The 16,169-nt window shown below is 33.4% G+C and overlaps 1 protein-coding gene across 1 annotated transcript; it reads left to right on the top strand.

Annotated features, from left to right (window-relative positions):
- The first annotated feature begins 13,102 nt into the window (after window positions 1–13,102).
- On the top strand, window positions 13,103–15,917 carry LOC143048556 (toll-like receptor 2 type-2). The gene has a single exon (XM_076222303.1). It carries the CDS (start codon window positions 13,152–13,154, stop codon window positions 15,711–15,713), a length of 2,562 nt encoding a protein of 853 aa, XP_076078418.1. The 5' UTR covers window positions 13,103–13,151; the 3' UTR covers window positions 15,714–15,917.
- Window positions 15,918–16,169: the final 252 nt, after the last annotated feature.

Below are 16,169 nucleotides of genomic sequence, written 5' to 3'. Positions count from 1 at the left end.
TACCTTACGAAAGATAGTAGCAATACAGTCTAAAATGAAATAGTGTATATTAACTTTACGACAAAAGAGATGATTTCAGCTTTCCAATTGTGAACTTTCCATTTCTAAGTAGCAACATTCCAGCAGCACCTGCATACGGGGTATATATCTCCCAATTGATACGATATTCCCGTGCTTGCATTTCCTATCATGATTTTCTTGGTAGAGGGTTACTGCTCACAAGGAAACCATTAAACCAAGAGTTCCAAATGTTGAAGTTGAAATCATCCCTTCGTAAATTTTACGGACGCCCTCACGAGTTGGTTGACCGTTATGGAATAACCGTTTCACAAATGATATCGGATATGTTCCTTACGTCGTAACTACAATCCCCTTCCCTTTCATGAATGTGACCTACCGAATTAGACTATTTACGATTTGTAATCACATAAGCAACACGACGGGTGCCACGTGTGGAGCAGGATCTGCTTACCCTTCCGGAGCACCTGCGATCACCCCTAGTTTTTGGTGGGGTTCGTGTTGTTTATTCTTTAGTTTTCTATGTTGTGTCATGTGTACTATTGTTTTTCTGTTTGTCTTTTTCATTTTAAGTCATGGCGTTGTTAGTTTGTTTTAGATTTATGAGTTTGTTTGGTATCTTTCGTCCCTCTTTAAAGTATGTCATGCTCTAAATCGTCAAAAGTGTTGCAATAAATATAATAAATCGGCATTCAAAATGAAAACCCATCCGAAACGTCATCCACATATGACTAGACAATTTTGAGTTTATAATATTATAAATTGTTAAATTACCGATTATGTCGAGTCTATATTTTGACAGTACCACTGCCTTTAATTATACAATTTTTGATTTATGTAGATGGATGGAATGCATTAAGTACACAACTATTTATTTGGAGTGCTTTGTTAACAGTTGTAAACATTAAGTTAAATGACAAACAATCGTCTTGAAAAGAGTAGATAATTTATTAGCTGGTTCGACATTAAACGAATACCATGAATGAATGAATGAATCTTTATTTCCTCCATGTGTATGAAGATTTTGCATACAAAAAGAAATTAATAATTATTTACACAATAAACAAAATATCATACATTTTGAGATAAATACCCAATGGAAAAAAAACGAAAAAAAACCAACATATTTAGATAAACACACAATACACATATTCCAGTATAGACAACAAAAACACAATGTTTTTCAATCAAAGTCTATTCAAAATTCAAAATTAAACCTGTTTTCAAATAATACATGTCTGAATTTTTTAAACATGGGGTAAACATGTTTTGCTATGTAATACATCATTCTAGACCAATCTATAGGATCGAGATCGTATACTATATCATTAACAGCTCATAATAGTGTGACAAATCTGGACTTATTATTGTTATTATTTAGCGTATTATTTATTGTATATTACATATATTTATTTGAATATTGCCGGGTGGTCAACTTCTCGGGTGTGCTGAAATGCATTGACTTTCATACTCATGATTTAAACTATTTGTACTTTGCAAGCGATAAGGGTCAGTTTTATATGTATATCTTGGTAATGTTTACCTATGTAATACTTTGATTATCCCGTCATATAGTGGTTTATGTTGACAAATATCGTCGTGAGATTCAACTTGTTTACATCTGCCATGACACCGTTCTGTACTTTCACTTTGCGATCTCATATTATTATTTGTTTAAGTTAACACTTTATCAATGCAGATTAATTGCGTATTTATTATGTTTGTGCCTCCCTTTTCATTAACATTGTCTTTATTTATGATAGAACAGGGTTTTCATTGATCTTATTTAAGCATTATATCTAATGCGTAAGGTTATGTAAATTACACCCAAGTTCCTACGCCGTATCGAGAAAGGAATTTACTGTCCGTTTAAAAATAGCATTATGTAGAAATGTCCTTTTGGTTTTATTTGCTTTTAAACATAATTCGGACAAATAGGACAAAGTGAGGACAACTCAATAATGAGTCTTTATTTAATAATAACGAAATCTGATTGTCTTCTTGAACGTTTCAAGCCAAAAGACATAAGAAACGTTGCTTTTGATTGGACGATTAGATGTTTACTCTAACGTCATAGTAAGTGCCAAAAGACATAAATAGGAGCCTGTAGACAGACATGTCATTTCTGAATCAATCTCTTGAACCGTCAACTACCTTTTATATTGACCACCCGATTTATTGCTTTATCTGTTGAATGATGAATGTGTATTTGATGTTTATTATATTGAAAGAAGAAGAGTCAAAATACTGTTGAAATAAATATCATTGTTATGTTTATTACAAATCTGTTTCTTCAGACTGCCGTCGAATCCCACTCCTCCTGAATGATGGTTTAACAGTTTATAGTAACCCTAGGTTTGTTACAATAGTACTTCAAGAAGTTCATCGTCGTCTAAATTGAAAATGTCCACAGATTTTTGAATGGGAAGATCATCTACAATTTTATAAAACATAACATTTCTCTCTGTTAATAGAACATGACACTCCATGATTAAATGTTTAACGATATCAAAAGACTGTTTGTTACATAGAGTACATGTAGCTTTCTTAATGGCTGCCGATCCTAAAGCCACAAGTACTAGCAGTTCAAGTTTTGCATCGGGATATAAAACTGTCAACCGAATTAATCTATGTTCACAAAGGGTAGGGTGAATTTTGGAATACCTTTTGAGTTCATTTCTATTTTCTAAATTACTTTTCCATCTGTTCTCTTCATAAATTTCAATAGACTGACGGACAATTTTCGACCACAGGACTTTTTCTGGTATGTAATCCTCATTTACATAGGTTTCAAGGAAAGAAAATAGATCGTATTTAACAAGAGTTCTTATAAGATTATAGGTTACAGAGTGTTCGGCATTTTCATCCAGAATAAATTGACTGATGCACATGTTGAACAATTTTTTATGAGTTGTGCCCGATTTACTCCTACATAATCGCCCAAAGAATAAAAGTTTGAATTTGTCGATTACAGCTTCCAATGACCATAAACCAAGGTTGCTTGTAGTTGAGTCCGTTGGGGAATATTTGTCCATACACTGTATATATCGCGCAACATATCGTTGTGTTCTTTCTAAAAGTTCTATTTCAGAATTAGAGAGTTGTCCCCATACTTCGCAAGAGTATAATGCTGTAGGAAGAACAACACGCTTCCATATTAACGTGTTTGTAATCAGCGTAAGGCCTTTCGGGTTTACTCCAGCACTATACAATGAATGTAAATTTTTCTTTAACTCCTTAGCGGAATTTTTTGTCCTTTCAAAAGATTTATTATTGTTAGTTATCAATGTACCAGTATAAATTGTATCCGTTTTACACGCTATTTTTGTATTTCCAAGCTTAATGTCAACATCTGTATTATTATTAAAAGCCAAGACACAACTTTTTGTTCCGTTATATTTAAGTCTCCATTTACAAGCATAAGTTTGTACACAGTTGAGAAGACCTTGTAAACCTTGTGGCGAAGCACTAAGAAGGGTTGTGTCGTCCGCAAGAAGAATGGCAGGAATGTTCAAATAACCAATTCGTATTCCACAATTTGTCGAAATCAGCTGTAATATTACGTCATTTATGTACAAAGAGAATAGCCAAGATGAGAGTACTCTCCCTTGCCCTACACCCTGAGAAATAGAGAAATTGTCACTAGTAAGTCCATTATATTGCACATGTGCACTAGCAGATTTGTAAGACATAAAAAGTATGTTCCATAATTTACCAGTTACACCGATTTCTTTTAATTTCAGAAAAAGTCCGTCGTGCCAGATCTTATCAAACGTTTTCTCGTTATCTAGAAAACCAACATAAAGTTTAGATTTACTTTTCATAAAGACGTTAATACATTCTTTGAGTGTGTATAAAGCGGGGATAGCACCATGTTCAGTAACAAATCTAAACTGTAAAGGATCAGGAAAAGTCTTATCAAGTGCAGTAAGCATTTTATTTATTCGACGAAGGACTGTTTTGTCATGTAATTTTCCAAATACGGATGTTAGGACAATAGCTCTGTAACTGTTCGGATTACTCTTGTCTTTGTTATTTCCTTTATATAACGGAATAATTATGCCATGTCGATATAGTAATGGAATATATTCGCATTTAAGTATAATATTAAAAATATAACAAATCCATTTCAACAAGGTATTACCACCGTATATTATATGTTCGTTGCATACATAGTCCGGTCCTGGAGCCTTACCACATTTTAAAGTTTTAATTTGCTCATATATTTCATCTTCAGTGTAGGTCACATCGAAAAAAGCATTAAACGGTTTTCTACTTTGACTGCTATATTCACGAATTTTTTCTGTGACATCCATATTAAAAGATTGATCAAAATTGTCATTTTCATATTCATTAGGAGTATACAAATCACTAAAATAGGTACTCCACAACTTGCAAATATCCCCGTTATTAGTAGCTGTATTTCCATCATAATTCAAACAAGTTGCTGGCGATTTTTGTTGTCTATGCTTTCGCACTACACGATAAAATTGTCCAATGTCCATTTCGGCTGCCTTTTGCACATCAGCAAATTTTTCAGATTCCCATAATCGCTCTGCATTACGTTTATGCTTTCGAAATTCTCTTTTCTTATCTTTATGCTGTTTATAAAAAATATTGTCGTTGTTTCGTGTTTGTCCCATTGACAGCCAAGTTTTACGAGCTTGTCGTTGTTCATTATGGTAATAATCTAAGCTGTTACTTTTCCAGTACGGTTTTAAATAGTGTCTAAATTTTCCAGTGGGAATACAAGAATTTGCAGCGATATGCACAACATTTACAATATTTGAGTTTATATGTTCTATGTAATTTTCGTTTATTTCACACGAGTTCAAAGGTAAAACTTCAAAATTTAGTAATTTGTCTAGTTCTGTTTGATAATATTTCTTCTCCTATTCATCACATCTTGACCACAGTAGAACTTTACGATAAAGATGAAATTTATTTGATGTATTACATAGCAAATTCATATCTAAGAAAATCAAAACAGGATAATGATCTGAAACATTAAATGGACAGTCATTTCTGACTTCTAAATTTGTAAAGCCATTACAAAAGAATTCTGGAATGAAAATATAATCAATCATAGTTTAACGTGTCATGTCTTTAGACCTAAATGTAAAATCAGGGCCTTTACGACCGGACATCAATGGGACAGGAGATAAATTATTTTTTGTAATGAAGTCTATGAAAGGAGTAGGTCCGGTAAGGACCGATTTTGGCCTCAAATTTCAGGTTCATCTAACGAAAGTTTTCGGCCACTTTCTAAACACTTAAGTGTCTATTTTAATCGATTCGATTAGTTAATGTGAAAGATTTTAACTGATTTAGTCCTTGAAAACGCTCTGACTCAAGCGTAAATATGAAAAATCTATCAAATATGCCAAAATACGTCACTTTTCAGATTGTTTTCGTCGAAAATGAAAGTGGCCGCATCCGTGATTATCCTCAATCTTTATATATGTTGTGTATTATCATCAAATACAACTTACATTTCAATATTATGAATGAACACGAATGCGGCCACTTTCATTTTAGACGGACACCGTCTAAAAATTAACCAAAATGTTAAAATTTTGAAGATTTCAGTAATTTAGCACGACTTAATGATGCTAGAACGCGATATTTGCGCATTGTATTGTCAAAAACAGCACTTATTTATGTAGCAGAAGCATTTTGCTTTCCAAAATATAGCTTAAAGATTACATTTCCACAATTTTCTAAAACTGCTATATTTTGGGGCCAAAAAAGGGTCTTACTGAACCTACTCCTTTTTAGATTTACTACTTAAACTTGTTACTGCAATATCAGTATTAAAATTACCACCAATTACTGTTACACAATCAACTGACATTCTATCATAAATACTACACACAGTTTGAAAATATTGTAAATACTCTTCGGCTGAATGATTTGTTGATGGTAGTAAAGTACCTATGATACATAAACTTTCATAACCATGCTTGGATAATTTAACAGCACAAATTCTGTCATTATCAACAAATAAATTATAAGTCTTAAATCCAAATTTTTTCCTTACAAGAATAGCTTCTCCACCGGAGCCTCTGTTTGAATTTACTGAACTAGAGGTAAAGCATGAAAATACTCGAAAATCATTTGCTAACTCATATAAAAATGTAATGTTAGTTCTATTTAACCAGTGCTCAGTTACAATACATATATCAGAGTATTTGAGCAAGTTTTCAAAATATGAGGTGCCATACATAGCGCCTCTCATATTCCATGTTGTTATTCGTAACAACATGAGTAAAATACCTTTAAGTATGTCATGCTCTAAATCGTCAAAAGTGTTGCAATAAATATAATAAATCGGCATTCAAAATGAAAACCCATCCGAAACGTCATCCACATATGACTTGACAATTTTGAGTTTATAATATTATAAATTGTTAAATTACCGATTATGTCGAGTCTATATTTGGACAGTACCACTACCTTTAATTATACAATTTTTGATTTATGTAGATGGATGGAATGCATTAAGTACACAACTATTTATTTGGAGTGCTTTGTGAACAGTTGTAAACATTAAGTTAAATGACAAACAATCGTCTTGAAAAGGGTAGATAATTTATTAGCTGGTTCGACATTAAACGAATACCATGTACAAGGTAAGAAGCATAATATATCTTGTGCTGTTATAGCATTATGTTGATACTATCGTAAAATAGTTGTAAACTGCATATCAGTATAAAGATGCAAAAAACTGAGATGATTTTGCCTTATGTCTGCATGCAGTTCTGAACTGAATTTCGTGTCTTTTCTCTGTTGGTGAAAACTATTGGTCTATGGCTGTTCAGTGATACTTTTCGATAATTTGTTTTTATGTGTTGTTTTGTTTTGTTTGTTAGTGTTTATGTTGTTTGTTTGTTCAATGATCAATGGTTGTTTGTCCTTAAAGATGTATACCATGTGTGCTGCTTTGTTAATATTGGTCACATAACTCTTGTCGTGACTCGATATTTATTCATCCAGTTTTAAACTTTTGGTGTTTTGGTGCAAATGGGTCTAGATGTGCGATTCGGACCTACAGGTTTTTACAGTTTCGTTATAATTTTGTAAAAGCTTATGTCTGTATTTTACTTAATGTGTACACGTTCAATAAGGTGTGTACTTAATATTGCATGAACTATAAACTACATAAACGTTCGTTTCTGACGTTTATGGAAGATAAACCAGGGGCGGATCGAGGATTTTAGATTAGGGGGCGCAAACTTTTATATTAGCCGAGCGGAGCGAGGCGAAAAATTTTTGAGGTAACATTATTGAAATGTTCTTCTAAAGGGGTGGAATATAGGTATTTTACACTATTGTGAGATTAAATAAGCGAGACATTAAAGTTTCAAGAAGAAACCACCTAAATCCACCCTGACAACAATCTACAATCACTAGTGACTGACTGACGGATTGACGGACAGAGGTGAAACAATATGTTTCTGTTCCGCGAAGAACCTTCGAGTTATGGTGACAAGGTCTCCTACAAATTAGAAAAATCTACAACAATCTCCTAAATCCCCTAACTTATGCACTAAGAGATTCATATTGCATATATATTTGTTTATAAAGCTGCAGCCCAAACAACAGAAGCTGAAGATCATTTTATTTTGATACTGTGTTCCTATGCAAACCAATCTACAATCAAGACATGCACCAGCACTTGTTGTAAAATGATCTATAGAGCAATATTAGGTAATACATATCTCAACCAATCCTTGAAAGACACGATGCTGGTAGTTGTGACAAAAAGAAATACAGAAACATAACAAAAATAAATAACCCTTGTTTGCAGATCGTCAATGTGTCTATAAAAGCCAATTCTACATGGTTTCAATAATGTGAAATGAAACCAGTTCACTTAAGAATGACTTTAACACTCCGTAACACCAGCCCAAAACTTGGTTAAGACGATGTAAATGTGAAGAGTTGACAGATAGGCGGGCGGACCGACGGAAGCAAAGGGAGACGAGACAGATCACAACAGCTCACCTGACCAATAATTGTATTAGATTTTGCAAACGAAAATTTCTACTTTCCGCTGTGATTTTTGATTGTCTTTTCAAGTCATAATATTTGTTTTAACTTGTTTTGATTTTCGGTGGTCGTGCCAGACTTTATATACATGTGTTCGCCACAAACCACTAAAATCAGAATGAGATGCATTTGCGAAGTTGTGTTTATTTTCTGGGGTACCCATGGATGTAACACGGTACATAATTCGGCAAAATTTTAAGGTTGCAAGTAAAAAATATATAAAGACACAGAGATACTAATTATAAACTAACCTTTCACTTGAAACAGTATTTCTATCTTTCATTAAGGACATTAAGAAAGCATCTCATCTGGACTGTTTTCTTGACCGTGCCATAATGAAATTGTGAAAGGGAGTAAGGGCTAGGGATGTTTTGGAACTTCGATTATCAAAGAAATTGATTATAAAAACCGCAAATACAATGTCACAATTGTTTGTACTTAAACTGCTAAATACCTATTTATTTTTTCATCAAACACACCTCCGCGTTTGACATCTTCCTTTGGAAGTATAATATAATATTTATAGAACTTAAATAAATCGTAGGTCAGTTGATTAGTAATAAGGTTGATTCTGTTAAACTGACTGTTTTATATACTTTGAATGTTAAAAAAGATTGAATGGTCTCTTCTGATACTCAAATAAGTTGAAGACAACCCATGCTTCGCAAATTTTAGGTGGGGCGCACGCCCGCCACGCCCCCGCCTAAATCCGCCCCTGTAAATACTCGTCTTATTGTTTGCATTTAAGGTCAATTATAATGTATGTATGTGGTGTGTCATGTAAGATAACACAGTTTTGGCTGCTCGATCTGAACTATTGACACGTTACTAGTAACTGGTTATATCTGATCGGTTTACTCATCCAAAACTTGTCAATGTAAATCATACGATTTAATAGCTGTAAACTAGGTCCAGCCATCTGTATTCTACGGTAATGTATGTGCCAAGTCACAAATATGACATGTGATTTCTATCGTTTTAAAGTTTTACGTTTGGTTTTGTCAGTTTTAATGGATTTCTCCTTTTTGAATTTATTTTGGTGTTAGTCATGGTTGTTATAAAAAAAAATATTAATCATGGAATTCCCATGTTAAATATTTATGACAGATATAAAAAAAAATATAGAATCCTGTCACGTGAAACAGTTACGCCCATTTTTTCGAACAGTACATTTTTTTCTTATTCATTTTAGTAAGGAAAGATAATCTTTTGTTTACTTTTACATTAAGTCTTGTAGGTAAAAGGTACTGTGATGGCGTCTTCAAAATGATTTGTTTTTACTTACTTTTTTTGCATATTAATTCTAAGTGAATTCAATTGTTTTGACAATATTGGACCAATATACGTGTTTTCATTCAGGTTGTCAAAAACATAGTTGCCGTTGGATGTTGACTGCCCTCATCACTATGTTGTTTTCGTATTTAGTTTACTCCCCTTCAAATTATTCTATATCAATGTCGCATATTGAAATCTGAGGTAAAGTTTCCAATCATCAAACCTTCAGTTGCATTTAATGGTCAGAAAAACCTGAATTAGAGAATAATGTATTAGGCAGGGAAGGTAACGAACTATATTTAAATGAACCTTTTAATGGCTTATACTTATACACGTAAATATTAATAAACAGAAAAATAGGGGGTCAATGGGCAAAATGTTTAAGACATTCAAATAGCGAAAACAAGAGGATTCCGGAAATCTGACAAAAATTTCAAAGCATGACAAGCGAACATCCTTAATTGCCAAAATATGTGTTTTTCAATGGAATTGGCGTGGAATCTGCACTCCTAGATGTTTTCCGACAAGTTTGTCTGAGATGATGGGATTGACTATACATTCCAACTCGTAACTACTACGGTCTTAATCGGATGATTCTGTCATGTTAATTATTGGTTTTCTCCCTGACGTCATTGGTTAACCATTCGGTATTATATGTATCTGGCTGATGTTTTTAGTTCCCTGAACTCGTCAATAAGTACCACTCGGTTTTCTTTTCTTCGGTGTTCTTTCTTATATATGTTTTGTCAGAAAGATATTGCAAATAGTTTTCTTACTAGCACATTATTTTAAAAGGGAATGAAAATACCAAAAACGAACTGACAATGCCGTGACATAAGGAAAGAACAGTCTAAAATAATAAATATAACAAAAAAGGATAGAGCAACACAAACCCCGTTAATAACAAGAGGTTATTTTAGGTGATCCGGAAAATTTAGTACGAAAAGCAGCAGACCAGTTGTTTTGCTCGTGTAGGTAAATCCTAGTGATCAATCAAATTCGGTATGTCATATTCGAGGAAAAGAAAACGTTATTATGTCAATGACAATTATGAAATAGGTAGTCACTTGTAAAGCAGATATTACATATCGGTCAACCAAATCAAGATGGCGTCCTTGAAAAAGGAATAACTTTCACCATTGAATTGATAGCTTTCTTGTAAAGCCCCTCGTCACATCGAACCCACGACACATCTATGCAGCGCCACGACATGAAATTTGGTCAAATCGTGTGTCATCTGTGATCTTCGTATGGCAGTCGCACGATATTTTCAGCATCGTGGCGCTTTCGTTTGTCGTGGGACGAATATTGAACATGCACCTTTTTTTTTTAGCTCTACGATTTTTTGTCGTGTCACTGTCTTGTGGCTGTCGTTAGAGTGTCTTACCACAGTCGTGCGATAAACACATTGTCGTGGGTACCTATTTAAAAAAAAAACAATCGTACAATTATCGCACGACTGTTATACGAAAATCTCACGACTGTCCGGAGACACTCGTGATACAGTCGCACGATTACCAAATTTCGTACGATGCTCGCACAACATTGATTGTATATTGTACGACGACAGTGGTACGTTCGTCGTGCAACACAGTTTCGTTTTATTTTGTCCGTAAACTGCTCCCCGTCCCCCGTCACAGTGACGACATTATCAGCAGGGTCGTCTCCAGCAGTTTCCAAATCGTTTAAGCTTATGGTAGGGGGTCTTCATCTGTTCAACATCACCTACGTTTCTTTTTTTTTTAATTTTTCTTTTCGGGTGCAACCTGGTTTAAATTCACTAAACAATTATAATAAACTAAAACGTCGTTTATTTGGACCGAACTTAGCATATAATGACACTGAACAATATGGAAAGCAAATGTCAAATAGCACGCAATAAATCGGCCTTCTTTATAGACCAGTAAATCGGAGTTAAACCCGCGAAGGGCCCACGAATGTTGTGCGACAGTCGTTCGACAGTCTTTCGACAGTGACACGACTGTACGATTACAATTCTTTATTTTTGTACTGTATCCATCGTGGAACCATCGTTGACATGTCGTAGCTGATGTGACCACTCGAAATACTTTTTGATATTTTGCACGACAGTGCCACGACAACTATTTTTTAGATCTTCCACGACAAAAACTAGTACGATCTGTTGTGATCGGATTCTAATGTCCATGTTTTATGAAAGGTATTAATAGCAACGGCGAGTATAAAATTATTTGTTAATAAAACAAGTGGGACGATAAACAAGGACGTTGGTGCGCAATGTAATATCTCAATAAAAAATTACGTAAGCGGTAGAATAATTTTCGTATGAATTTGTTTAAATTTTGATCTCTTTGAACAAATATTGACATATCAGACACTCACGATAGCAAGTAATTGCACTGATGTTTGACCTATATGAACAAGGTACCCATCTATGTAAAGGGATTATGAGGACCGCACAAAACAAAATCCAAACTTTATAAAGATGGCCATATTTTTTTAATATAATCCAACATTTTGATGAGAAATTTTTATGTACTTATAACATTGCTTCATACTTTAATTTCAATGAAGGAAAGGGTGGCATTGAACGATATAGGTATTTTTGTTTTGTGTTTTTTAGGGTTTTTTTTGCTTGGGAAATAAAATATTCTGTACATACAATCCCTCACATCTTCAATAAAAATCTAAGTATTTTGTCAGTATTACAAAAGAGGGACGAAAGATACCAGGGGGACAGTCAAACTCATAGATCGAAAATAAACTGACAATGCCATGGTTAAAATGAACAGGACAAACAGACAAGTCCGGAGCCTGTAATTTGGTGGTTGTCGTTTGTTCATGTGTTACATATTTGTTTTTCGTTAATTGTTTTATACAAATAAGGCCGTTAGTTTTCTCGTTTGAATTGTTTTACATTGTCATATCGGGGCCGTTTATAGCTGACTTTGCGGTAATGGCTTTGCTCATTGTTGACGGCCGTACGGTGACTTATAGTTGTTAATATCTGTGTCATTTCGGTCTCTTGTGGACAGTTGTCTCATTGGCAAACATACCACATCTTCTTTTTTATATAAACTATAGTACACATGACACAACATAGAAAACTAAAGAATAAACAACACGAATCCCTCCAAAAACTAGGGTGATCTCAGGTGCTCCAGAATGGTAATCAGATCCTGCTCCACATGCGGCACTCGTCGTATTGCTTATGAGATTTTTTCAGATTTCATTCTGATCACTATTTTGAAATAGATATACGTATAACTATTTGTTATTTTCTCTTTCATATACCTTCCTTTAAAACAGATTGGAATTGGTTTTAGTACAACTAGCGATACTATATTAAATTTCGCAAAATGGTTTAAACCCTAACATGTACATGTTTGTTTTTTTTTTAATTTCAATAATATATGTGAACATCCCTGTTCAAGGTTTTTACTCTTTTTGATATTACAGGTGAGAATTTATTTAAATCACATAAGGAATCTGCAATGTTAAAGCAAAATTTAAGACATTATCAATACTTTTTATTACAATTAAACCGTGGTAATATCTTTTATGGAAAGAAGCAACAACCACCGGTTTCAAACACAGAAGATAAATAGATATATATGTAAACAAAGGCATTAATAGGCAAACAGTTCAGATTGGATTTGTTGGATTACTTAAAAATTGAATTGCAATAATCTGTATTATTTCTTTGTCCTTCGACTTTAACCATTTGTAAAATTTAATTTTTTTCATGATATATTTACATTTTGTATATTTCAGAATTCATCTTGTATTTCAATCAAAATTAAGTGATGAGTTAAACAACATTTATCATGACGGGATCAGTTTATCTAATCCTTTTGATAGTAAGGTTGACCACATTTGCACATAAATGTCAAATAACACGACACGCTGATCAAATAATTGCAGATTGCACCAGACTTGAATTAAAAAATGTGCCGACAGGTTTACCGCTAGACATATCAGGCCTTGATCTGAGCTACAATCAGATTTCGACGATACAAAAGAAATCCTTTGGATCATTCTCAAGTTTGACAGCTCTGTCAATGGATTTTAACAATATTAGGACTATAGATGGTGATGTCTTCAATGGTTTGGAAAATGTAAGATGGCTCTCAATGACGCACAACCAACTTAACATATCGTCTAAAATATTTGACGTTGTATTTAAATCGTTAATACATCTACAACACTTAGACATCAGATACAATATTGATAAAAGGTTTAATCAATCAAAACCAATGGTCTATCCCTACTTTGGAAACCTTCATAATTTAACCAATTTATGTATGGATCTTGCACAAAACCCTGTATTCAAGTTAAGTGGATTCGAGAAAATAACAAACCTGACCACAATAAGATTTGCAAAATGCTATTTGAACCAGATGTCTAATGATACTTTAGTAGAATTACCACCAACTATTACTGCAATATACTTTCACGAGTGCACCGGTACAATAAAGATTGTAGAAGCAGATTTTTTAAAGCCGTTTCCATCACTTGAGATATTCAATATGGAAGGAGTTGCTATACAATTAGAAGATGCGTTTAAACTTCTTTATCCTTTTACAAATAAATCAATGACCTCCATCATATTCAAAGACATTAGACCTCATGTTCCTAAACCTGTTTTCTTATATCAAAATATGATTAATTATTTGTTACATATTTGTGTTAAAACCTTAGTTTTAGCAGAAAGTGAAATTGTAGGATATGAGAACGGTCTTCTACTTGATTTTAAATCTCCTGAATGTCTCGAAAATGTTGTTTTATCGGGCAATCGATTTTCAATAGCATTAGGTCCTCATTTGCAGGAGCTAATGTTTATTATGCAGAAGACGACCAATTTGAAATTTTTTGACTTGTCGTATAATTCAATTAACTTCAACAATATAGAATACTGCAACATAAACGTGCTGGAAAATCCTTCTTATAGAAAGGAAGTATATAGAGAAGGATGCCAAATTAAATCTGAACCTAGAAATGAATTTACAAATTACAACTATGTATTAGAAAAGGCTCAAATGGTTGATATACCTACATACACGATTTATTTACCTGGTAATCTTACTTTTCTTCGTGTTTCCCATTATATGACATCGTATATTATGACGGGACAAAAGTTATTTTTTGCGAATGTCAATAATCTAAGATATGTAGATTTCTCATACTGGCAGATAAAGCAGTTTCCAGAAATTTATTCAGTTACTCCTTTTAATGTTAAGTATTTGGACATTTCGGGACTTAACTCAACAATACTTATTCATAAGACGTCAGTACCTTTTTTCCAAAATGTCCAGACAGCAATTTTAAAAAATGCAATGCTGGGTCTAACAACAGGAAAAACTGGTAAAATATTTTTCCCGGCTGTGGAAAAACTAGATATATCTTACAACAACTTATGGTATCTGGATGAAGATGCCTTTGAAAGAAACTTAAATTTGTCAATTGTTAGTATAGCACACAATTTACTGCCTGCTATACCTATAGCTTTGATAGATTTGCCTCATTTAAGTAAATTGGATTTAAGTTACAACCGCCTTCAAACCATCAATAAAGCATTTAGAGACTGGATGGATAAGAAAAGTCAAATTTATAAAAGGACATTTAATTTCTTTATAAAAGGGAACAGTCTGAAATGCACCTGCGAAACTTCTGATTTTATAAGGTGGCTTTTCAACACAAATGTCGTTTTTGATCAGGTCAATAAAAATTTCAGCTGTACATTGACAAATGGATCAGAAAGTAACACAATTGATGTCTACAAACGATTCCATGAGCACTTTAGCACCTGCAATAGCAATAATTGGTTGCGCCTAGGAATAGGACTTCTTGTTGCATTCGTCATTTTCACTGTTCCGTTTGCAGTGATTTTTAATTTCCGATGGAAAATAACATTTTGGATATATCGGAACTTTAAGAGAGTCGTAGAACAAAAACTAGAGAGAAAATTTAATTATGACATTTACTTGTCATATGCAGATGACATGCTTCAATGGATTCAGGTCGATTTTCTCCAGAGAATTGAGAATTCATGGAGCATGAAAGTATGCATAGAGGAGCGCGATTTCCAAATTGGACTTACCAAAGCAGATGAAATAGCAAATGCTATAGCTAGCAGCAAACATGCAATTTTTATCCTTTCTGAGTCGTACAAAGATAACGAGTGGAACAAGTTTGTAATCGAAAGAGTCAAATTTGAAAAATGCAGAAATTATTTGCAGAAGATAATCATCCTGGTACAAGACGCTACAGCATCATGCGTTCCACATGAACTGGACGACATTCTACAAAATGTCACCATAATAGACTGGGAGGACAACGAGACAGGCTGGGACAAACTGCGAATGGCACTGTTTACTGATTCCTTTTAATTAAAGGAATACGAAGTTGACTAAATACCACTACTGACTATACATTATAAAAAAATATGCAGCTAAAACAATTGTTGGAAGTATATCTTCGCCTATTCATAGCTTTACAACCAGACTTGTCTTTTTTCTATGATATTTAGTCTATCGTGTTACGGTATATGTATATTAAGTATAAAGCATACGTAAAAAGTTATATATATATATATATATATATATATTTACGATTGTATTGTCATACACGACGATTAAGGTAAAAACAAATCACATGGTGATAAAGACTTTTTATAAGGTGTAACTAAATAAATATTGTAAGCATTTATATGAATTTAAAAAATGCCTAATTATGCATAATCCATTCATTGGCGCTTAGAATTTCCATTTGTGTTTATTTTCAACCCTTCGTTTGATGTTTCGTTACATAATCCAAAAATATTGCGAAAAGTATACAAATATATA

The sequence above is a fragment of the Mytilus galloprovincialis genome, chromosome 10 (genome assembly GCF_965363235.1).
Source record: "Mytilus galloprovincialis chromosome 10, xbMytGall1.hap1.1, whole genome shotgun sequence".
NCBI classification, from domain to species: Eukaryota; Metazoa; Mollusca; class Bivalvia; order Mytilida; family Mytilidae; genus Mytilus; species Mytilus galloprovincialis.
Note: the sequence above shows the minus strand (reverse complement) of the source record. Positions and strands in the feature narration are given on the sequence as shown.

What these genes read in the sequence shown, in the direction of transcription:
- LOC143048556 (XM_076222303.1), top strand. Translation starts at nt 13,152, where the DNA reads ATGACGGGATCAGTTTATCTAATCCTTTTGATAGTAAGGTTGACCACA.